Here is a 22,606-nt window from a genome sequence, read left to right on the forward strand (position 1 = left end):
TTTATAAACGCCGTATGACTCTTGCTATTCAGTTCCCTTCAATATCCATAATCCACCGATTCATCACAAATAGCAGCAATCATTATGTCCTTCAGTATTCTACGAACCTCCATCGTCCGCACCCGTCCTCTCCTCCGCACCTCCGCCTTGACAAGAGCATACAAAATCCAAGCTCACCCGGAGGCATACAGCTCCAAAAACCAAGAATGTCAGTCCAGCCACGCCACCTAGTCTACTTACAACAGACAAGAGCCTCGATAGCTAACTAGCGCAGTCTTCATTGCCGCCTCCTTCCCAGATGACTTCGAATCCCCCACGTTGTCGGAAAAGCGCGGCGTCGCCACCCCCTCGTGGGATGAGCTCCATGCTACCCTGAGTGAAGCGGCGGTATATCCCCCAAGGTCTATAGGGCTAAGATAGAGCTGATCATTGGTGATAGGTGAAAGCCGACCGCGGTGAAGTGAAGATGCAACAGCTTACTTCACGAGAGGAGTTGGAGAGAATGTTGCAGCCGGACAAGATGGACCCGAAGATCGATGAGATGTGATCTGATCTGCATCTCGCAGCTTGGGTACATTGTTATGGAAAGGGGAGGAGTGCTGTTGGTCACGACGGCATGGCCTTTGAGGGAGATTGTCATGATCAGATGTATTTGCTTGTTCTTTGACGGTCGCTATGTTTACTAGTTGAATTAGTATAAAATCATAATACATATGTGTTTCTTTTGATCAGACGAAGCTTTATTTTAAAAGAACCTCAACTTCTATTTGGTCGCTGACTCTAGCATATCTATACTCATCATACTAGTTCATATAGGCAAACGTAAAGTCGTATCATATACGCCATGACTACCTTCTATCCAAGTACTATACAGACAATATCCCAGAGCATATAGCATCCGCTGTCTAGCTCACATCCTCCACCTGCTGCGCCACCCCTTCCACCTTCTCATCCACTCGACTCTCCTGCGCATGCTGGCCAGGCGTGACTGTGCGTCCACCTTTGGAGCTGTATACACCACCGGTAATGCCACCCTTGGTGAATAGCAATGGAATATCCTCCAGCTCCAGCACCTTCGTCTCGGGATAGAAGAAGTATACCATGGGGATGAATGCCGCGTTCAACACGGCGAAGATCACAAATGTCTTCCATTTGATGTTGTCTACTTTCGTCAGCTTGCATTCCAGAAGAATAAAGTGGGGGAGGGCGATAACCTACCAAAGGCAATTGGAGTGATCTTAACGACGGCAAACACAGCCATCCAATTCCACCCTGACGCGATGGCCTGCATCCTCGTTCTCACGCGCGTCGTGTTAATCTCGGCCGGATAGAACCACGGCACCGGGAGCCAGCCCACGCCGTAGAAAATCTGGAAAATAAAGATAAACGCCGTCGCGCCGTACGCACAATCCATTCGGTTCAACGAGAGGAGAATCGACACCATCACAAAGCATAGACAAAGACCGGCGGAGCAGATGATCAACAGCGTCCGGCGCCCGAACCGATCCATGAGGAAGACCGGAATTACCGAGCCGACCAGGTATGTGCACTGGATACAACCACCCAGGATCATCGCCAGGTTTCGGTCCATCCCCATGGTTTCTTGAAACATTACAGGACCATAATAATTAATCATATTGGAGCCGGTAAATTGTTGTCCCAATTCGATGGTGATGGTGATCAGCAGCCGGCGGAGGTTCTGTACCTCGCCCCAGGTGAAGAGCTCTTTGAAGCGAAAGGGCCCGCCCTTCTGTTCTTCTTCCAGCCCGACTTGGATGTCGAGAATAGTCTTGGATACGAGAGGATCGTCGAGAGGACGGTCTTCGATCGCGGCAACGACGGCGCGGGCTTCTTCATGGCGGTCGTGTTGGACCAGCCAACGGGGGGTCTCGGGTAATCCGACGACTTGGAGGATGAGGAGGATGGCGAAGACGGCTTGGAAGGAGAGTGGGAAACGCCATTGGAAGGATGACTCAGTGAAGCTTGTCCCGTAGTCCATCCTATTGTAGGTCTGTAGTCAGTCTTGCGAATTCAATCCTAGAAAGAGGACATCGGAGGACGTAACGTACCAGTAGGCAATCACCACTCCCAGGATGGTCACCGTGCCCTGCAGGGTCAATAGAGCACCACGATACGACGCAGGCGAGCATTCACTCTGATAAACCGGCGCGGTTGAAGAGTTCATGCCATTGCCAACCCCCGTGACGATACGGCCGACGATCAACTGTGTGACGGTGTCTGAAGTGGCGAGAATGATTGTACCGATCACCATGATAAAACCACCGAGCATCAGCATCATCCGACGGCCCATGCGTTCTCCGATGAAGTAAGATACAATGGATCCGAGCACACAGCCAATATCGTACAGGGCCGTGATGTTCCCCTGCATGTTGGCGTCGGGATTGTTGAAGTCCCTCCCAAAACGGTTGTCCGCACCGACGAGCCCTGACATGACGCCTGCAACCATTAGTCGTATATTCAACAGCTTGGATAGTCGTTTCAGACGTACCTTGATCAAAACCCAACAGCAAGAACGCCTGGCAGGACGCCATAGTGATGGCGATAATCAGCGTCCTGCCTCTGAAATCATGTTTCCAGAGCTGCATCTCGTCCTTGAAGTGCAACGTCTGTAGGGCCTGTAGAGTCCTACAATAACAATAACATCCACTTTGGACAAGCAATCGTTTATCCCATCACCACCGGGGCTCCGTGGATCTAATACCCTGCCGAAAGGCTTGGACTCCGTACGCCTCCCCGTGCGGATCATCTGGCCGTGGCCTTTTACCCCGAGGGGATTTCCGGGGTCCCCACATGGAATGTGCTTCACTGATGATCCTATTTGACCCTTTGCCTGAGACTTGACGAGTTCCCAGGTCGACTTCGGGTGATCATCGCCCCGAGAATGCTGAGAACTTCCCCATACCGTGCGGACATCCCGAGTTAGACTGGCCAGTGTTGCGTTGACATGCTGATCTACCATCTACTACCCCATATTCTACTCCTTGATTGGTATCTGAGTGGATGCTGACCAGATAAGAGTCGGGCTCAGTGTTGTTTAGAGGAATGCTGGCGGGATGGTGGAAGTTAGTTTATTAGCGGGATACATACCTTCGGGTGTGGCTGACGGCATTCCCATCTGTCAAGACCCATTTTGTTGCTAGATCAACTATAGACCGTCCTGAGTGTGTTTTAGGTTGCTCCTCGTTATTAATTTATGTAACTACTTTGGATAGTTATGTATCATGCTCCACGGGTCATCTGGAACAAATCCGGTGGAGGAGCTGCAAAGTTAGCCAATATGATGTCTTGGTACGCTCCTTGTGCCTTGTGTTTACACATTCTCTCCTAGACCCCTACACACTTTTAATGTTGTAAATAATTACTAGTCGAGTCCAGTCATGATGCAGATCAAACTCGCGAATCATAGAGAATCTCGGTGATATGTAGGGTTGTGCTTGGAGCCCTAGGTGTGCGCCCGGGACGAGACAGTTCTATACGATTGTAGAATGGAAAATACTACCAATAATAATATCTGAGCTCGACGAGAATATTTCTTTTTCTGCACAGAAACATAGAGAGCTGGGCCCTGTAACCCCAACGATGTGTTTTGTAGTGAGGCTGAAGGGATGGTGTCATTATGGAGCTCGTTGGCGTCATCAATCATGGTAGGAAAACAGCAAATATCCTTTCTCAACCTCCATTCCATCTTCTGCCACGTCTGACTTGTCCTGTTCCTCCACGGCTGTACGCTATGTAGGGTTGTTTATACGCTCGCGATGTTGAGATAGTTAACCCATCGCTGCCAATCGACCCGATGACCTCCCAACCCATATGCGACCGCAACCCCAACACAGACTACTGAGATAGTCAGGTTACGGACCGCGGCGGCGACGCATCTGTCTACATTGTTGTTATGGGCACCGAGAGTCTTGTCCACGGTATTGCCATCGGGGAATTCTTCTGCAGGGACATCCTTCTCTAGGAACCTAACCCAGACACTCAGCTACGGTCGCATTTGCGCAAAACACGACAGATCACAAACTCACCGGCATAAAGGCTCCCAGCCATCCTGCACAGTCCATTCCAGCAACCGATCAGACGGGACTGATCCCCTGATGGTGGCACTGTGCTGCTCATAGACCCATTTCCCGTGCTGTTCCCAAGACCCGTGAAAGAAAGGTTTCAAACAGCCCTGAACATACCGTGCCTCCCAATACAGGTCGGCATTGAACCAGGGCAGTACACGATAGAACACCCCGGTCGTCAGTGGGCGAAGCACAGTGCAGAGGCTGGGATACCAGGTGTCGACGTCGCGGCGGTTGAGAATCACTTTGGCTTCGGGATATGCGGCGATCAATTCCGGCGCAAAGAGGGAACCTGGCTGGTCGGTGATGGCTTCGCAATGTCCGAGCAAGTTGTCAAAGTCCTCCCTGGTAATGCCTGGCGTTCCATCACCAGGGCCGGCATTGCCCCATTTCCGTCGGCCGAGCATCGTCCACGACCGCCATAGCATTGGCGTGCTTTCCCACATTTCGAAGCCGTGGAAGACATGATCATACCCCAGGATGCGGAGAGCACGCGAGAGAGACTCTGTCCCCGACCGTGACATGCCCAGTGCAAGCACCTTCATGGGTTTGTCGCGCGTCCGTTTTGCCGGCGTCGGTAGGCTGTATACCCATCGCTCGAGAAACTCCATGGTGCGAGGTATGTGATGGCAAGGCTGTTCAGTCAATGCTCGACCCCCTCACCGATGATGGGGGCCTTTTATAACCGCCATGCGCTTTGGGCACTGCCTAGCCTGTTGAAAATTACTGCTGGAATGCATGGATGGGTTGCGTCTCATGGGCCGCCTGAAGACGATATCAGCCCGTGAGGCCGATGCTCGGGTGACTTGATCATCGTGGAAATGCAATACCATTGGAAGGCATGTCACATATGGTTGCTTTTACTCTAGACGATCGGCAGGATTAACGCTTCGCTTGGAGGTGCAACGTGTCCGTCTTCCGCTCTCCGCTCGCGTTTGGTGGATTCGAGCTGAGACTGATGCGCTAGTTCCTACGCTAATCGGCAAGGAATTTACCCAGGAATCACTCAGGCTGTGAATGTATGGATTTCACTAGCGAAAACGTGGGGGAATTGGCTATGTACACGGTGACAACTGGAATAAACACCATTCATTTGACCTCCGGCAGTCGGCAGGCCGAATAGAAAATGGGGAATTCCAGTCAAAATGAAAGGAAAAGAGATCAACGACGGATCACGCTACACAGGCAAATTCGCCCCGGTATCCGGCAACTAGGAGCGACCCAATTTACTCAATAGTGATGGTGGCAGACCCGCTGCTCTGGTAACCCTCGGTAGCAAGGATCATGTAGTTGTGCTCACCCAGCTCCAAGCCAGCTTGGGCCCAGGCATCGAAGTGGTTCTGAGCATTGATAGTGCCACCAACACGGCCGCTCTGGCGGACGGACCAGTACTGAGGGAAAGTTGAGGTGCCCTCGATGGAAGGAGCATTCTCACGCATAGTCTGGTAGATCTTGTAGGTGGCGCCGTCGCTCTCGACGGTGCCGAGCTCGGTAGCCCCGGTGGAGGGATCGTAGTCGCCGTACTTCTCAACGATGTAGTATTCGACGAGGGGGTTCTGGGTCCAGCCGTAGAGAGAGACGTAGCTGTTGCTGTTGCTCTCCCACTCACCGCTGTAGGTGACAGTCCTAGTAACACGCTACTGTTAGTGTCTTTGCAGTCTCCTCACACTTCTCCAGTCGTATCGTATCATACCTAGCGCTGCCGGGGTTCCAGCCCTTTCCGGCGACGAAGTTGTCACAGTTGGTCCACTGGACGCTGTACTGACCGCCGTTGCCATTGGTGTATTGGACATCACCACCACCGTTGGTCCAGAAGGAGTAGTAGTAGCCGTTGTTGGTGCCCGTCTCGGAGCTGGTGATGGCACGCTTGGCCAGCTCGACGAGAGTGCTATCACCCGGGGCAGCCAAAGCGCCGGAGACAGCGGAGACGGCAAGGAGGAGAGAAGAGAAGCTAACCATGGTGACGGTGTTGTTTTGTTGTGGTTCTGGGCAAGTCAGAGGAATCGCGGTTGATGATCACTGCCAATGGCTGGGAAACGCAGTCCCCTTTATAGCAAGCGCATAGCTTCTACATGTCTATCCGAAACAACGAAACTGCCTAAAATAGAGTTTATTGTTTCATGAATCAAGCCTTGTGGCTCCAGGATACCTAGGGCTCTCGGAACAATATCCATTAAATTGCCGGACGGACCTTTGTTTCATGTCAAAGATCGACATCCACAATTTATCCGGCAAATGCCCAATGTCTATTGCCAGCGGCATAGTCTCGACTCGCATGTGGCCGTGTTGTATCCCCTATTGGCCCCTGGAGGGTCCAAGCCAAGTGCGATGTGGGTATCGTCTGTCGGACCGCATTCCCTATGCTGAAGTCTCCCGGCTCTAGCTTCGCTCCACTTTTCGACAAGAGTTCCATGCCTGCCTCACGGCAAGCTCGCGTTAACATGTCGGCATTCGACCCAAGCATGGGCCAAACCACCCGCACCTCGTGTCTAACTCGCTGCGTGAAAGATTACAAAGCCAATATAAGCACACTGTACAGGCCGCCTGCCCGCTTGCCGAGGAGATAAGACTTAGCCAAGGCTAGATGGCTTGACCCCATGCTTCCGCCACACGGCACAGAGCTGTATATCGAGTTCTAGGCCCCGATCCATGATATGGATAGTACAAGATGTAGAATAGCATTCCATAAGGGCGAGAGCACGGGACAAGGGTCGCGTTTCAAAATACTGAAAATGATTAAGGCCTGTGTCGTGTTGAGTTCAGATCGTATATTCTGCCTGAATTCAACCAATCAACAGAGCCTGGCAAAGCTCTGATCTTAGGTTCACAATTAGTAGAGCCTGCTCGCTTAACCCACAGCTATCCTGGATCTGCGGCAGAAGGGCTACCATTTTAGCCGTAGCCGACGGCTCTAAACAGCCAAATCTGTCGATCCTGTTAGTAAGTGACTGGATCACCGGCCGCCAGCAGTATACGGGCTTTCCGGGGTGGGCATTGATCGCTCGTGATGGCATTCTATGCCAATACCTTGTGTGATATATAGCCTGTTGTACGCAAGTTCTGATCTCACAGATTGTTTAGGCAAATCGCACTGTTTTTGGAGCATATGTGGAAAGCTTCTACGTCGCCTGGTATGTCCTAGTGATCAAAGACATAGACAAACCGTAATATGTACACCATGAAAATAATGGAATATCCGTGTCCACAAACATTGAGGAATATCAGTGCACTGTGAATGATGAAGGTCGAAATACATTAGTGTCTACCACGTCTTTGCTACGAACTATCGGGGCATTCAAAAACCGTCTAGAATTACTCCATGTCACGGGTCAGGGAAAAGCGACGCAGAAATAATCGGCGAGTCTCCTGAATATTCAAAGTGATTTTAACGTATTCCCAGTTCTAGACAGCCTGACTTAAGACTGATGACCCTGGCAGTTCCCGTCGTGTTAGCTGCTGGTATTGTTATTCAAGAACTCCTAGTGTAGGAGTAAAAGCCCCAAGTAGTAACAATTTCACCACGATTATTACGTCTCATATAGATGGAGGAATAGGAACATGTTCGATTTGTATGTAGTGTCCAGTACAGTACTGATTATTATGTGTTTCGTGTGCTTTTTCCGAATGTTAAATGACGTTGGCACTGTGTCGCTGCCAACCTTTAGGGAGTGAAGATGTAGTGTTTCGTAGTGGCAATTTCGCCATCAATTTTTTGAAGTTGACCACGATGGCCCCTGATTCCCCATATAGCCTTGCGAGTCGGACTAAATGTATCTCAGACGCCGGAACGAGCGTAGCATCAGATAAACACCTTCCAATGTGGCAGCCATTCCGCCCCCTGCGATAACCCAGGCAGGGCCCTGTTTGCGCAACATAGATGGATTTATTTGCGTTCGGTTGGAGGAGTTATCATTCTGTTAAGGCTAGTGCATCAGTTAGAGGCCGTTAAGAAAGAATGCAGCATGGCATACTGTCCCGACTCTCTTGGCTACAGTATGCATCTGTCGCCCAGAACGTCCAATAATTTGTTGGTACATGTTGAGATGTAGATCAGTAATGGGTCAATGTATATATGATTGCGCTCACTGTTATGATCAGTATGCAGCCAAATCTGGGGCAGCCGCCGTTTATAAGAGAGTTTGGAATCCGGAGCCACCCTGACATCATCTTTTGGGTCAGAGCTTGAGCTGCTGTCATGTCACCCAAAGTTGCCAATGAGTAGATAGAACACTACCATGGTTCTCGGGTGTTTAGTCCAATACATCTGAGCTGCAGTTTGACCTTGTACTTGTTAGGGGGTAGAGCCCATGGTTACTTCCAGTGGCAAGTGCGAGTTCACGGCATCTGATAAGAGCATTGCATATTAACTTTCCGATGTACTCCACTGGGTAGCTACAGTCTACTTGTAAATTCCACGAAGTATATCCAGGTTGCGGTCAATATCTTGTTTTGAGACTGGATGTTCCGACAGAGCTAATACAGAGAACCAAAGCGAGCATTCCCTCAGCATACCATTTACAAACTCATGTATGAACTACTCAGTAAGGCAACCGGATCGAGGTAAAGGCGGTTGTGACTTTTCTGCTATATAGACAATCTTGTGGAGTTCTCCCTAGCGAAAAAAAAAAAAAAAAAAAAAAAAAAGATATCTCGTCCACTGACCCGGAATAGCTGGCGACCTTTTGTTGACAAGGTAATTCTATCACCGCCAAACACCATATGCAACTAGACCATCGGGAGTTTAGAGATGTGTTGTAGGATAATATATCTAGTAAGCTTTTTGAAAGACACCATCGACAGGCTGTCGTTGCTGCCCTAGTAAACCTACACGACTAGATGCTATTCTTAACTATTGAGCGCCATATTGGACTTGGTCACCTCTGGGCCGAGGGCAGTGCTCAATCATCGCGCCCCGGGTCACGGAGACAATCTGATAGGTTTGATTCATCTTCCCAATGCCACCATCTCATCGCCGTGAAGGCAGAGAATAATTTAGAAGAATTTATATGCTCGTATGCCCGCGTTCTCAAGTTCTGTGCATTCGTATCATCATATTCCTGCGATCCTCGCGTCTTTACTACATCCATATAGCCCCTGATTCCCTGGTAGGCTCTTAAGATGCGCCATTCAGTACCAATGAGATACGTAATGATAATTCGAGTCAATGCTGTTCTATTAACACAGCTTGTTGATGATGATCGTCCTGCACAAGCCACGGGGGTATGTATTGGCAACCAGTGGTATTAAACAGATAAGACAGCGAGCCTTAAGGCTAAGGATATTTAATATCAGTAGCCACCCACTTTGCATAATAACCATGTTTACGACCCAGGTTGTAGCTGAGGAAATCAGAAAAGAATCTTGAAATCGATTTCAAAAGCTGGGTTAGTATTGCTTGTCTATTATGCATATCCTCCCATGACCAAAAACCCAAGGTTAAGCTCAAGGCACACCTACAGGTTAAGTGTCGCCAATGTCGATTATAATAGAAAGTGAACTACATTGAGATTGACCTTTTCTATAATCAAGCCCGCGTTGCAAGGTTCTTTCCAATTATGCGACTATACGATTATACGAAAATACGGATATACGAATATACGACCTGTACTGCCACCAGGTCTTAGTGGGTCCTCCCGCTCTTGCTCTCTTCGTATGTTCGTACACCCTGCAACGAAGGATCCACCCTTATGAAGTTCAGCGGACCTTGGTCGTACGTACTATGGCGATTTGTGCTTTCCATTCTTAATCGCAAAATATAGGTAAGCTGGAGTAGGAGTCAAAAGATGAATTAACTTTCTTTTCCCTTTCTCGTATTCTCGTAATTTGACCTGCTCGGTCGGTACTGCCTCTCCTGGCCACCGAAATGACTTGGAAGAGATCTATTCTCGTTCCCGAGGCGTGAATGGAGATGTCTAGTAAAAGCGAATAAGCCAGGTATGGTAGAATGGTTGATATTTGCATTATGTCATGAATCTGAGCCGATACATATATTACCAGAGAAGTTACCTGGGATTGCAACGTAGTTCATAGTAAAGCTTTACCCAACACTCTCAGCCCTTGATCCAGATACGCCAGAGTCCAAATGAGGGTCAATCGTTATGCGGCCCTTTGGGGTCTGTTACATGTAGTGGGAGGGTCTGCAGATGGTTCGCCAGCATCACTCCCATCCTATACAGCTAAGACCTACACCATTTCCGAGGGAACACCCATGGCTTTCGACGAAGGTACTGTTATAAAGCTATCCTCCGATGGTACTAGTCCCTCGATTGTTGTCCTTGATTATGGACGCAATGTCGAAGGGTATGCTACCTTCAATGTCTCTAAGAGGTCTGGAGACACTTCTGCCTTCGAAATGACATACAGTGAGACTCGTGCTCTCCTGGATTCCGACATGGTGAGTAATTTTTGGTAAATTCCGTCAATGAGAACAAATACTGATCTTATCTAGGGCGACGGTCCGCTGCCGTTGGCTGCTGCTATGGACACCTATAGAGTTAACCGATACAACATCACTGAACAAAAGACCTATAGCAACCGCCTTATCCAAGGGGGTCTGCGATACCAGAAGCTGAATCTATCTAGTGCAGGCGAAGTCGAGCTGGCCAGTATCGGATTTAAACCTACTGTGTCTAGCACGCCTGTCACTGCTCTCCCAGGCTCCTTTAACTGCTCTGATCCTGTTCTGAACCGTATCTGGCAAGTCGGTGCACGCACAACGCAACTGACAGAAATACCTGCGAAGAGCCTACCAGACTTCTGGGTTATAACCGATGAGGGAGCCTTTATCGACAGCTTGGCACCCCAGCCATTCAACGCTGATTTTGCCACAGCCATGACTGCCTACAATCTCGAATTTTCTGTCAAGCCTGTGACGAATGGATTTGGGTTTACTGTCTTGAGCGACACCCTTGGCAATGGAGTTTATATATTTGTTAATGTTGCAAATTTTTCAATATCTGCCCACGTTGGATCGACTGAGCGTTCGGAACCCATTGCCTCTGCCAGCTTGCCGTCGAATATCACTTTGGATACATGGCATTTAGTCCATAGCAAAGTGCAAGTGCCTCGAATCTCAGTTCAGATCGATGGTGTGACTGTCCTGAACTTTTCTCAGTCTGCTACATTCTACGGATCGTTTGGATTGGGTGCATCTCTTGGTCATTCAGCCGTTTTCACCAACGTCGCCTTAAGAGCTTTCGGGCAGGATATGTACAATTCGCCTTTGAACGACTCATCCGCCCTAGAGGGCTTTCTCCTTGGTACAAACCCCTTGCCTGTCAGCGTTGACGGTTCTCGTCGTGACCGTATTGCCTATACAGGAGACTTGGATATGGCTACCGGTACAACCTTCGCCAGTACATACGGCCATGAATATATCAACGGCAGTATAGAGCTGCTGGGCTCATTCCAGATGCCACCGGGGTTCTTTGTCCCAACTGCCAAAGTCCAACAGGCTCCTCGCACGACTGAGATCAACGCTAATATCACCGGTCTAATTGGATATTCATTTAGTATTGTTAGTGCCATGGCGCGCTTCTATGAACAGACTGGCGATGTTGGTTTCCTGACCCATTGGGCACCTAAGACAGCTCGTATGCTAGATTGGGCTCACTCCCAAACACTCCCCAACGGTCTATTTAATGTTTCTAATTCGGCTCTCGGTGGTGATTGGAATTATTATGATCCTGCCTTGGACGGTGTGGTCAGCAAGTTCAACCTGATTTACGCTTATGCGCTCAAACAGTGGCTTCCATTTATGGATGATGCCGGTTTGAATACTACGCTGTATGCTGGGCGTCTGCACAACCTGCAAGATGCCATCAACAAGCATCTTTGGAGTGATACACTACAGGCGTATTATATGTCTGATTCTCACAGAAACTTTCTATCCCAGGAGGCAAACGCGCTTGCTGTGCTCACTGACACGGCCACATCCGGAAATCAAACCTGGAAAACCGTTCTTTCGACAATGGCCCGGGAACTTTATGTACCCCCGGGAGCTCTTGCCTTCTCTAACAAGAGTGTCGAAAGTGGATGGGCGCAGAAGATAAGTCCTTATGCGTCTGGATATCATTTGAAAGCTGCCTTCCATGTCAATGACAGTGCGAACGCCAAGTATCTTCTCCATAGTATATGGGGCCCTATGAGCGATCCATCACATACCAATTACACTGGCTGCATGTGGGAAGTACTTGCAGCTGATGGCACTCCTGGACTTGGTTCTAGCACATCCTTGTGTCATGTTTGGAGCTCAGGACCTACCGCTGATTTGAGCCGGTATGTCCTTGGGGTCCAGCCTGTGACTCCGGGCTTCAAGGAGTGGAAGGTTGTTCCCCAATCGTTAGACCTCGAGTGGACCAAGGGAGCCTACCCTGTTCCCGGAGGTAGAATTAATGTAGACTGGTCGTTTGACAGCAATGATTTGCTACATATGACTGTTACCGCCCCTAATGGTACCAAAGGCACGGTCTATCTCCCTAGTCCTCTGAAGAAGACTTTGCATAAATACAATGCCACAGGCTTCCTTTCGGATGAAAAGGATTATTTCACCGTTGAAGATGGAGAGATATTCTCAATTCATCAAACGGACTAGGCTACACGGTGGGAATATATACGCTCGGGCATCTGTGCTATGTGAATATCTGAAAGGAATGTTAGGGAATTACTCTTGGAAACATCCTTTGTGTCTGTCACTGCCACAGCCCATTTTCTGTTTCTGTATTTTATTGTAACAGTCTTCCACTCTTTCATCTTGATAGACCTTTTGGCTTCTCTAGAATCGATTGAATCTTGCGAATATCCCGAGTATGAGCTTCAGTAGCACTTCCACGTATGTTTGTCCCTTCTCAACGAAGTACATGGCAAATAAAAATTATCTAGCCACCTCCACAATGCATGGAAAGCCTATCATGAATATACCTTACTAGACACATTTAGTATAGTGACTAGCAATGCAGTATTGCCACTATATGTATACAAATCCTTCCAAGACATGAATCGAGCCAAACATTGAGCCATATAAAAAGTACGTTGGAACCTTTTCCGATAACACTTGATTTGTCAGGATGATAGTTGTCTTTCACTTTCTGCTTTATTGTTCGGGTCACCTCACTAAGCACCTGGCAATTGGATTCTTCGTCGGGTAAAAGTAAGTATAATACGGAAGTTGGGTCAATGGGCATGATCTGAAAACTCTGGTTGGCAAGAGTAACATTGAGTTTTCGCACTTGATCACACCCCATGTACCACACTTCACTGCTAAGTCGTGACAGCTAATAGAGGTTCTAGTGATGATTCCGTCGTGCCTTGTATGTTTTCCTCTACTGGCTTTGTAAGTGGTTGCGGAGGCCTGGCTTAATATTATTTAATTTCAGCCAACCCCGTCTGTGGAAAAGTCGACACTCAGTCATATTTCGGACGGGGGTGACTAGGAAATGACACCTCCTGTAAAGTATCTTCAAGAATGAACACTGGAATATGGTATCGTTTGTACTCTCCTATCTACTGTCTAGTTTGAACATCCGCTTCCCGGACAGACGCCCCAGAAACAATAAAACAGGCAAGCAGTTCCAGAAGGCCGCTATAACGTATAAGGAAGGAGTCTCCTATTGGCGTCTAATGCCGATCATGCCTTTGCTATTCTGGATATTGTGCCTATCGGAGTCTACGGGGGTGTAGAAACAATCCCTCGCGGTTTTAGGGATGGTGGGAGACCTGCTTGGCTTTCGGCCGACCTGGTCTTATGCACTAGCACATTGCATGGAGCTGCCGCTATTACTCGATTATATCTTACTGGTAGACGCATGTTAGCTTTCGCCACTGGTCCTGGGTGAAGCCATTTGGATAGCTATCGGACCCATCACTTCGAGGTATCGAGTGTGGAAGTGTCAGCCAATATAGCAGCAATGACAGGTATTACCACGGCTCAAATGGTACGTAGATTGAGCTTCAAGTACCAAATCATGACGTCCTTCAAAGAACATAAACTGGGAAGTCTGAATAATAATATTTCTTCGTTGCATATGTCTAGCTACACCGGACGCCCATTGCTGCGAAGAACCCGTACACACATGGTCGTAAATATCATAAAGTTCAGAATCATATGGCATGAATAGTAATCCGCACATACTGGTACACAGAGGAGACAAACCTTTAGGCCGTGTTTGCACATGAAAAGCTTTGGCTACTGGGGTCGTCATGAATAGCCTTGCCAGAGCTGTACAGACCAAGCCCGCACTAGATATTGTTAATGAGAGGGATATAACGAGTCCCTGGGCATTAGTTGATTCCACTTACCATGATGATTCCGATGCAGATACAAAATGTATTAAATAGCGTCAAGAGGATTTTCCTCGGCGAAGAAAACCAGAGGTCCTTGTTCATATACAACCAGAACGCACCCGGTAGCCCGAAGCTGAACCAGCTAGCAAATAAGGCAGTCTGTAGTACAATTGTCAGTATGAAATGGTCACTATACTTTAGACCTTGTGAAACCCACCATCAAGCTCAGCAGGTTACTAAACACGGGAATGGCAGAAGCAATAACCCAAGCAACAACCCACAATGCCACACCGATCCCAATCCAGGAACCTACAGCAATAAAGTCACGTTTATGCATGCGATCGGTGCCGGCGAAGACACGCGTATATATCGATTTGCACGCGATATGGCCGTTTATGACGCCGGCAATGAGGATCTGCGACTGTTAACCGGGAAGTTCCAGACAAAACAGAGCTTAACCATAGGTTAATAGACTCTTACCGTAGGCAAAGCAATGCCATAGGCAATTTTGCCGACCAGCGGACCAGCTGAACCAAGTGCTGGAGATTCAACCCCCTCGCCCGCATATCGGTAAATTACAACACCGCAAACGAGATACAGAGATATGTCGATGCATTGTAGCAGCGACAGTGCCTTGGGGAAATCTTTGGGGTCTTTTAGTTCGGCAATGATATTAAAGAAAGCGTTATGGCTAGCTGTGGTTGGTCAGACTTGACTTTCTTCATGTTTCAATGGCCGGCATTTGTCTATTGTACTGATTGTTTCGTTTGACGCACCATAGGAGAGGGCTATATTCAAGGACGAAGTTACGCCGGTTACCAGGCTTGGGTGGTTCACAGCCGTAGTAACAACCCCCGGTCTCTGAATACCGATTGCAATCATGGCAATCATGACCGCACTAAAGATACTTATAAATGCTGTTATGCGGTTAGTTGGTGCAGGAGCGCGCTCGGGAATACACTCACAAGCTAAGGAGAGCCAGGACATCTTTGCCAACGTCCGCGGCAATGACATCAGGAGCGAAACGACAAGACCAACGATGCCAAAGACGATGGAGCAGGTTCCATGATTGGTAAGGGTATTCATGGCGACCGTAAAAGTCAGTATATGACTTGCCATGAGGAACACGAGAAACAGCATCTGTCCGACGAACAACAGCTCCCGCCCGAATGGACCCATAAGCATCTCGCCGGCATCGGCCATGCTCGAGATATGGGGGTATCTCCATTTGAATTGTCCAATTACATAGCCTGTATATGATGCTATCAGACCTAACGAGATGAGGATGATTATTGCGGGGACAAAGCCAAGATTTGCGATGGCCGCTGGTAATGACAGGATGCCCAAGGATATAGTCTCAGCAACCATGAGGAGTCCACATTGCCTAAAAGCCATCATATCTATTAGAACGCAGGGCTGATGTATGAGGTATAACATGCTCCCCTTACCACCATTTCAAGACCTTATACTTCACCTCCGCATTTGACTCGTCTCCGAAGACATCCTGGCGAGCTGGGGCGGGCTCTATCTTTTTCTCGTCGATGTTGGTTGCATCCGGCATTTCATTCCGTTGCTCTTCTAGGCCTGATATAATGCTACCTGAAGGTGAAACATCCACGATCTGGGAACTTGACGTTACTCGAGGCATCTGTTAAGATGGTTGTTCTCTCTGGGTTTGTTGGACAGGATTCAATCAGAGACCCAAGAATTGAAAGCTGCAGGGACTGAGGTCGTGTGGATTAAATGGACTGGAAGTGGTGAGGAAACGCGGAGAAAGAGTAGGAGGTGGTATAAGCGTTGGGGACCAGCTCCATATATGATGGGGTAGCAGAATGTGGGCAAGACCACGGCTCGGTGCCACAGAGTTGTTTGCGGGGGACATGCTATGTATACTCCAATCAACGACACACGAAAGAACGGCCAGGTATACAAACCGTATTGGAGCAAAGTGGAGATGAATGGGTATCCGGGGGTGATGTGGACTATGATAGGAGCCGACGATTAATACCGTTGACACGAGATAGAGATTGTTGATATTTGCCGCACATCCTTAACCCAATAGAATTCATACTTTTGCTAAAAGAATCTTTTTTTTCAGCCTAATGACATTCCATACTCCTTCTGCAGCTTAATCTTCCTTCCACGATCCATGTCGGTAGAGTAGGATGGCAGTACCCCAGGTTTTTATGGACTCCGAAGTACTCATTAATCTGGGGAATAACGACAATGAATCACATTGCTCAGAGACTCCAAAGATACCAGCCTTTGCCCTCAAGGCGTAGGCGGTCATGTATCCACCTGTTATTATCCCCAACCATGCATAGGGCTCCATCGTGGATCGTACTCTCTTCGGGATATCTTTCCCGGAGTCACCTGCCTAGTACGGCTGGAAAGGGATCTAGATTTGAGGTCCAACTCCCCGTTCTGCGGGATAAGATACAGTACTAGTATTATAGAAGGCTCCATAGATAAGATTTCTAGTCAGCTCTTTGTAGACCCGCTCTGTGGTAGATCCGTCCAGCCCTCTCAGACCCGTGGCTTCGGAAAGCCCTTCCCAATAAGGATCTTATCTTCCTCGGGGAAAAGAACAACACCAGAGACATACTCCAGGTAGTTATCCAATACTTAGACCTTACGCTCACTGTCTCAATACTAATTCTGTTGTACGTCATACTCCCAGGATTATATTATAAAAGGCATATAGCAACTCAATTTCTATATTCATTGGCTGCTCGCACGAACCACATCATTGGGGCGCACCGTCTGAGCCGTACCATCTGACGAAGTGGTTTGTATCCCCATTCCACATCCGAATAACCCCTTTACAATTTAGGCAGGGGTCCCATAGGTTCGCCCAAATTTTTCCCGACAGCCTGTCATCATACACTGGCGCGGACAAAGACCATTTGGATAATGCGAGCCCATAAACCCGCTCTGGGGCTTCTTGCCCACTAGGTTCGGTCAGTATCTTCCTTGTAGTTGGCAGGATATCATACGGACCAAAGCAAGAATCGGAGAGGGTATGTTTCACCGCATCTACCGAATTGTTTTCCCCGTTTACCTCCCCACGCCTGAATGTCTGGGGAGACTCTCTGGCTCCACCCCTTCAGCTTTAGAAGCTCGGAACAGATTATGTTGTACCGGGCCCGGTTGAGTACGTGGCCCCATGACCCCGTCTCTCCTGTATCGATTTCATGCCCGGCCATGCTCGCCTCGAGAAAGAATCTTGCCCGCTCCCCTGGAGCTTCTCTCCATGTACATTGGACTACAAACGGTGGGTCCGTACGGATTAATATCGAGCACCATTTCCCGTACACTGCAGTAAGAGGTAGATAACAATTGCGCTTAGTTGCGCCGGGTGGTGTCGATCCTAAGCTTGATGAAAACAAGCCAAGAAGATCGGTTGCACTCCAAAAGTCGACACCTTTATGTCGATATTTAAGGAGTTTAAATTTCGATATTCTTGGGGAGGGCCATCGTGGATGGCTAGTCCGAGGTATATGCTGCTTTGGGTACAATGCTGAATCATTATACTCTTGTCCTCTTGGGAGACTATTTAGAAGGAGCCGGTCAGTTTTGTATATGGGTTTTGTGCATTAGTCAATGCCCTGTTGTAGAAATAGCCTACCTCAACCGTAAAATCTCCCCGCGAATATCCACTAACTCCGAAACGTCATCGACTGAAATGCCATAAAGACCAGGTGGATTTACGACATCTGTAAGAAAGTTATGAATCAACTCCGGTCAGTCACATAACAAGTCTTATAATCTGCAAAACTCGCACCGAGAAAAGGCTGAGGGGGTTCCCTTTCCGTCTATTTCCATAAGCACTGTACCACAGTGGCAGGTACTGTGTTGCATATCCTAGAGCGCCATTTTCCGTATACTGCAGTAAGCGGCAGATAGAAATTACGCTTTGTGGCACCCTATAGTGCTAGTCCTAAGCTAGACAAATATAAGCCAAAGTCAGTGGCGCTCCAGAATTCAACCATCCCGTTGGTATCTTAAGAGCTTGAATTTGGGTACGCTTGTTGGATTTGTGGAGGGCCATTGTGGACAGATAGCATGATGAATATGCTATATTATTGTATCATTCCACCTAGGTGATCGTTAATAAGAAGCCTGTCAGTCTTGCGTATGCCTCCTGGTTGACTCTTATATTAGTCAATCCCCGGTGTCAGAACTAACTCACCTTGAAACTCCGATTTCCACGCGAATAGCCATCAGGTCCGAACCCTGGTTGGTTGGAAGACCATAAGATCCAGGTGGATAACAGCGCAATATATACCCAGTATTAGCTGGGAATGTATGACCATGATTAGGTTAATTCTACAACCAATTTCTTATGATACTGCCTATGATTCACTAGCAAAGGCCTGGTAGAATGATGTAAATCCATTCGCCATCATTGAAACAAAGATAAGTCAATAAAGGCATGGTCATATGACCAACCAGATCCAACTGCACTGCCGTGCATAGAAACTTTCGTGATAGAGTACGCCTTGTATGCTATCTAACAATAAATGACGATCCAGGCGGGGTCTTCCGCTGCTAACGCCGCTCACGAGATCATGATCATTTATCCTCAAATACCTTTCCGTAGTATCCCCAAAGCAACCTCTTCCACACAACTGAAGCCTGCGATCGCAGCATCATGGCCTCCCCTGTATGTCAAAGCTTTAAAGCCCACAGATTGGGGGGGGGAAGGTTTTCTAACGTGATAGCGTCAGCTTGAGAGCATCCCAGACGGCTGGACCACCGATCCTGCCGACATTCAATTCGAACTGATCTGGAAAGGCCCTGAAAGTGAAGGCCAGGTCATGGCAATGAGGCTCGGGTTGTCACAACCAGAGGTTATCATGACCACCGAGCGCGTCACGGGGAATTCTCTGTGCATGTTCCAATCGAGCGAGCGATTCTATATGTGGAACCAGGTGGACGACACGGTCTGGCAAATTACCAAGCCCACAGATTTGCTGGACATATTCCGAACCATAACCAACAAGGGAGAAGCAGCACTGGAATTAGAGGAAATTGAATCTGTTCGAGTTGACAAGGATGAGGAGCACGACGAGTGAATCGCCGTTTCATTCAATTACTTCTCAGATGGTAGCCCTGGTGATAGTCAAGAAGACCACCTTCCCTCGAGCTGAGCTTTGTTGAAGCTATATGTAACGCAATACATCTTGTGAGCTCACATTATATGAGACATTGGCCAACATCCAAATCAGAAGAATGACCGAGAACATTCTCATGGCATTCAATCCTCAACTCGCCCTTCGACCTGCATATACCTACTCGCCGGGTCTGGTATAGCTCACGAGCGCGAGGAGGCCTTTTGTCAGACTAGCATTGCAGGAGATTTAAAACTTTACTCGGACGTCGCCGTGGGTGTAAATGTGCCCTTCGCTGATTCCAGTTCTACATGTTATCTGATGTTTACCAAAATGGCTTGCAAGGACTGACTATATATGTAACGGGAATTAGAGATATCTCGGAGGCATATATGACCTAAGATGGTCACTCTTAGTATGCTTAAGGACGATATAAGTTTAATGATTCAGAATAGAACCTTGAAGAAGCCTGATTAATTTCCCATTGGCAAACCAGGTGAGGGCTATCAACTATCTTGAAGTTCTGTTAACGTGGTCGACGTGGCAGGCGCGGGGTCACGAGAAGTGAGACCAAGCTAAACCACGAGCGTCACTAGTGGATTTCCCCAACCAATCACCACGCCCCCGTCCCTCAATGTCGGTCACGTTTTCTGGCTCTTTGCAACGGGCCCACGTGATCGCCGCAAGCGTAAATATAGCAACATTTTAATCAACTTGTCCAGAATCCCTCCTACGTGTTATCTCAAAGATAATAGTCATAGCGCTTCAGTGAAACAAGAAGAAAGTAAGCAGGAAACAGAGAAGAACCGAAGAGAATGGCTTCTGCTTCCGCCTCCGACGCTCTTCGCGGCCACCTCGCCTATGAGCCGGTGCCCCTGAAATTTGGTACCAGCGGCCGCCGTGGCAAAGTGGTGGATTTGACCCAGTTGGAAATTTATACTAATGTACTTGCGGAGATTCGCTACCTCAAGTCTCTCGACCAACAGGACGGTGGTATTAAGCCCGGTGATGACTTCTATTTCGCGTATGACCTTCGGCCCAGCTCCACAAGCTATGTTGAGGAGAGCCGCGGAGGACTCTCTCAAGCGGTAGAGCAGGCATTGAAGGATGAAGGCATGCATCCCATCAACCTAGGTGCTATCCCCACGCCGGCTCTGACCTACTATGCCCTGAAACATGGCAAGGGCAGTATTATGGTGACCGGAAGCCACATCCCGTTCGACCGCAACGGGTACAAACTCAACACTTCAAAAGGGGAGCTCCTGAAGAAGGATGAACAACCTATTAACAACAATGTTCAAGTCACTCGTGAAGAGCTACTTTCCCAGCCATACACTGAGTCCCTTTTCAATGAGCAGGGCATGCTTCGCAGCGCCCCATCCAACCTCCCACCCGTTGCGGCTGAAGGGAGAGCTGCATACATTCAGCGCTACACGGACTTCTTCCGGGGGGAAACACTTCAAGGCAAAAGGCTTCTCGTCTACCAGCACTCTGCCGTTGGCCGTGACGTCCTGGTGGAGATTCTCGAAAAGCTTGGGGCTGAGGTTGTCACCGCTGGCCGAAGTGACACATTCGTACCCATTGATACTGAAGCCATCGATCAAGTCCAACTGGACACTGTTCAGAACCTTTACGACAGCACTGGACAGCAATTTGACGCGGTAGTTTCTACTGATGGCGATAGCGATCGCCCTCTTATCCTAGCCCCGGAAGGAGGGAAGCTCCGATTCTTCGGTGGTGATCTGTTGGGCATGGTTGTCGCCGAGTTCCTCGGTGCCGATTCTGTCGTGGTGCCCATCAGCACTAACGATGCCATGGATCGTGGCTCACTTGCTAGTGTCACTGAGCCTAAGACGAAGATTGGCAGTCCTTACGTGATTGCTGGTATGCAGCACTCTCTCTCCAAGGGACGTCGTCGCGTCTGTGGATGGGAAGCCAACGGTGGCTTCCTCACTGGCTCTGATATCGAGCGCAACAGTAATGTCCTCACCGCACTCCCTACCCGTGATGCTATGTTGCCTCTGCTCTGCGCCTTGTTTGCGGCGGGCAATCGCGGAATCACTCTACCTGAACTGTTCGCCACGCTACCCAAGCGTTCAAGCCGTGCCGCTTTGATTCGGAACTTCCCCCGCACAACCAGCTTGAAGATTATCGACCGCTTCTCCCCACCAGAGTCCACGATGCAGGAGGTATCCTACCAGCCAGATCACGTTGTCGCTGTCGACGGCAGCCGTGCTCAGCTTCAGGTTACGGAGTCTCACGCCAAGAAACTCGAGCAGATTCGCCAAGAGCTTGAGACCGTGTTCTCCCCGGAATATGGGTTCTCTTCTATTGCCCGTCTGAACTACACGGACGGCGTTAGAATCATCTTCGCTAACGGCGATGTTGCTCACTTCCGCCCCTCAGGCAACGCGGATGAACTCCGTATCTACGCCGTTGCTGACACACAGGAGCGTGCCGATGCAATCGCTTCTCAGGGTGTCGCCGAACCGAATGGCCTTCTTAGGAGCTTGGAGCGTACGGTTTAAGCGGCAGGTAGCGGAATATGGTCAGCAAACGTGTTTCTTTCGTCCTCTCCCGACAGCCAGTGTGATGGACCTTTAACGCGGAAGGCACTGAACATGTAACGCGGCCAATCTTCAAATACAGAATCTTTTCAATTCACACTTCCTGAGCAAAATGTTCATAGTATCCTAATTTAATCCACCGGCTCCCCCGGGTCAATCATCTGGCAGAAGACCAACAGTTCTATCAACAGTTCATCCTTTAAAGACAGTTTCCTCCCCACCCTCCACTCGTCTTCAGCTTCACGACAACGAACCTTTGATAATCCAATAACCTTCACAAGTTGTGTAACCCAGGAAGTCTGAATAATGTACATCAGCGTATCAATGTTAACCCTTGTGACATGCTTCTAACGCTACCTACCGTATTGAATGAAAGGCAGTGGACTCCCCGCACGGTCATGTTACGAGAGAGAAGGATACAGTATAATGTAAGAAAAAAGGAGGCTTAGACTATCAAGAGCATTTGATTCCCAACAGTTTGAGCATTACCCCTACCATTTCATTGCCCAATCTTCATTTAAGTGTTGTGAAATTCCTCTAGTAACGCTAGGCTCCAACA

At 48.7% G+C, this 22,606-nt stretch overlaps 8 protein-coding genes across 8 annotated transcripts; 4 read left to right on the forward strand and 4 right to left on the reverse strand.

Moving 5' to 3' along the window:
- The first annotated feature begins 58 nt into the window (after positions 1-58).
- Positions 59-744, forward strand: BDV37DRAFT_238752 (uncharacterized protein). The gene is made up of 3 exons (XM_032080879.1): positions 59-208; positions 275-387; positions 440-744. Exons 1-3 carry the CDS (start codon positions 85-87, stop codon positions 545-547), a joined length of 345 nt encoding a protein of 114 aa, XP_031945837.1. The 5' UTR covers positions 59-84; the 3' UTR covers positions 548-744.
- A 161-nt stretch (positions 745-905) lies between these two features.
- On the reverse strand, positions 906-2,606 carry BDV37DRAFT_279005 (sugar porter family MFS transporter; the record flags this gene model as incomplete). The annotated part of the gene is made up of 4 exons (XM_032086222.1): positions 906-1,162; positions 1,219-2,000; positions 2,070-2,457; positions 2,510-2,606. 4 exons carry the CDS (start codon positions 2,604-2,606, stop codon positions 906-908), a joined length of 1,524 nt encoding a protein of 507 aa, XP_031945838.1.
- Positions 2,607-3,763: 1,157 nt separating this feature from the next.
- On the reverse strand, positions 3,764-4,696 carry BDV37DRAFT_279006 (sulfotransferase family protein; the record flags this gene model as incomplete). Its single annotated transcript, XM_032086223.1, has 2 exons — positions 3,764-3,986; positions 4,047-4,696. The coding sequence occupies 2 exons, from the start codon at positions 4,694-4,696 to the stop codon at positions 3,764-3,766; spliced, it is 873 nt and encodes a 290-aa protein (XP_031945839.1).
- A 615-nt stretch (positions 4,697-5,311) lies between these two features.
- On the reverse strand, positions 5,312-6,044 carry BDV37DRAFT_279007 (glycoside hydrolase family 11 protein; the record flags this gene model as incomplete). The annotated part of the gene is made up of 2 exons (XM_032086224.1): positions 5,312-5,711; positions 5,779-6,044. The coding sequence occupies 2 exons, from the start codon at positions 6,042-6,044 to the stop codon at positions 5,312-5,314; spliced, it is 666 nt and encodes a 221-aa protein (XP_031945840.1).
- A 4,123-nt stretch (positions 6,045-10,167) lies between these two features.
- BDV37DRAFT_268520 (putative alpha-L-rhamnosidase C) lies at positions 10,168-12,678 on the forward strand (the record flags this gene model as incomplete). Its single annotated transcript, XM_032084201.1, has 2 exons — positions 10,168-10,479; positions 10,534-12,678. 2 exons carry the CDS (start codon positions 10,168-10,170, stop codon positions 12,676-12,678), a joined length of 2,457 nt encoding a protein of 818 aa, XP_031945841.1.
- A 1,559-nt stretch (positions 12,679-14,237) lies between these two features.
- Positions 14,238-16,014, reverse strand: BDV37DRAFT_279009 (transmembrane amino acid transporter protein-domain-containing protein; the record flags this gene model as incomplete). The annotated part of the gene is made up of 7 exons (XM_032086225.1): positions 14,238-14,321; positions 14,382-14,525; positions 14,584-14,781; positions 14,847-15,061; positions 15,143-15,283; positions 15,332-15,750; positions 15,815-16,014. 7 exons carry the CDS (start codon positions 16,012-16,014, stop codon positions 14,238-14,240), a joined length of 1,401 nt encoding a protein of 466 aa, XP_031945842.1.
- A 3,006-nt stretch (positions 16,015-19,020) lies between these two features.
- BDV37DRAFT_279010 (uncharacterized protein) lies at positions 19,021-19,444 on the forward strand (the record flags this gene model as incomplete). Its single annotated transcript, XM_032086226.1, has 2 exons — positions 19,021-19,032; positions 19,091-19,444. 2 exons carry the CDS (start codon positions 19,021-19,023, stop codon positions 19,442-19,444), a joined length of 366 nt encoding a protein of 121 aa, XP_031945843.1.
- A 796-nt stretch (positions 19,445-20,240) lies between these two features.
- On the forward strand, positions 20,241-22,045 carry BDV37DRAFT_238759 (phosphomannomutase). The gene has a single exon (XM_032080880.1). The coding sequence runs from the start codon at positions 20,296-20,298 to the stop codon at positions 22,006-22,008; it is 1,713 nt and encodes a 570-aa protein (XP_031945844.1). The 5' UTR covers positions 20,241-20,295; the 3' UTR covers positions 22,009-22,045.
- Positions 22,046-22,606: the final 561 nt, after the last annotated feature.

Source organism: Aspergillus pseudonomiae (assembly GCF_009193645.1).
Source record: "Aspergillus pseudonomiae strain CBS 119388 unplaced genomic scaffold BDV37scaffold_6, whole genome shotgun sequence".
NCBI classification, from domain to species: domain Eukaryota; kingdom Fungi; phylum Ascomycota; class Eurotiomycetes; order Eurotiales; family Aspergillaceae; genus Aspergillus; species Aspergillus pseudonomiae.

What these genes read in the sequence shown, in the direction of transcription:
- BDV37DRAFT_238752 (XM_032080879.1), top strand. Translation starts at nt 85, where the DNA reads ATGTCCTTCAGTATTCTACGAACCTCCATCGTCCGCACCCGTCCTCTC. An exon ending in CAGCTCCAAAAACCAAGAAT is followed by an intron (nt 209 to 274) that starts GTCAGTCCAGCC and finishes TAACTAGCGCAG; the next exon opens with TCTTCATTGCCGCCTCCTTC. An exon ending in CTACCCTGAGTGAAGCGGCG is followed by an intron (nt 388 to 439) that starts GTATATCCCCCA and finishes CATTGGTGATAG; the next exon opens with GTGAAAGCCGACCGCGGTGA.
- BDV37DRAFT_238759 (XM_032080880.1), top strand. Translation starts at nt 20,296, where the DNA reads ATGGCTTCTGCTTCCGCCTCCGACGCTCTTCGCGGCCACCTCGCCTAT.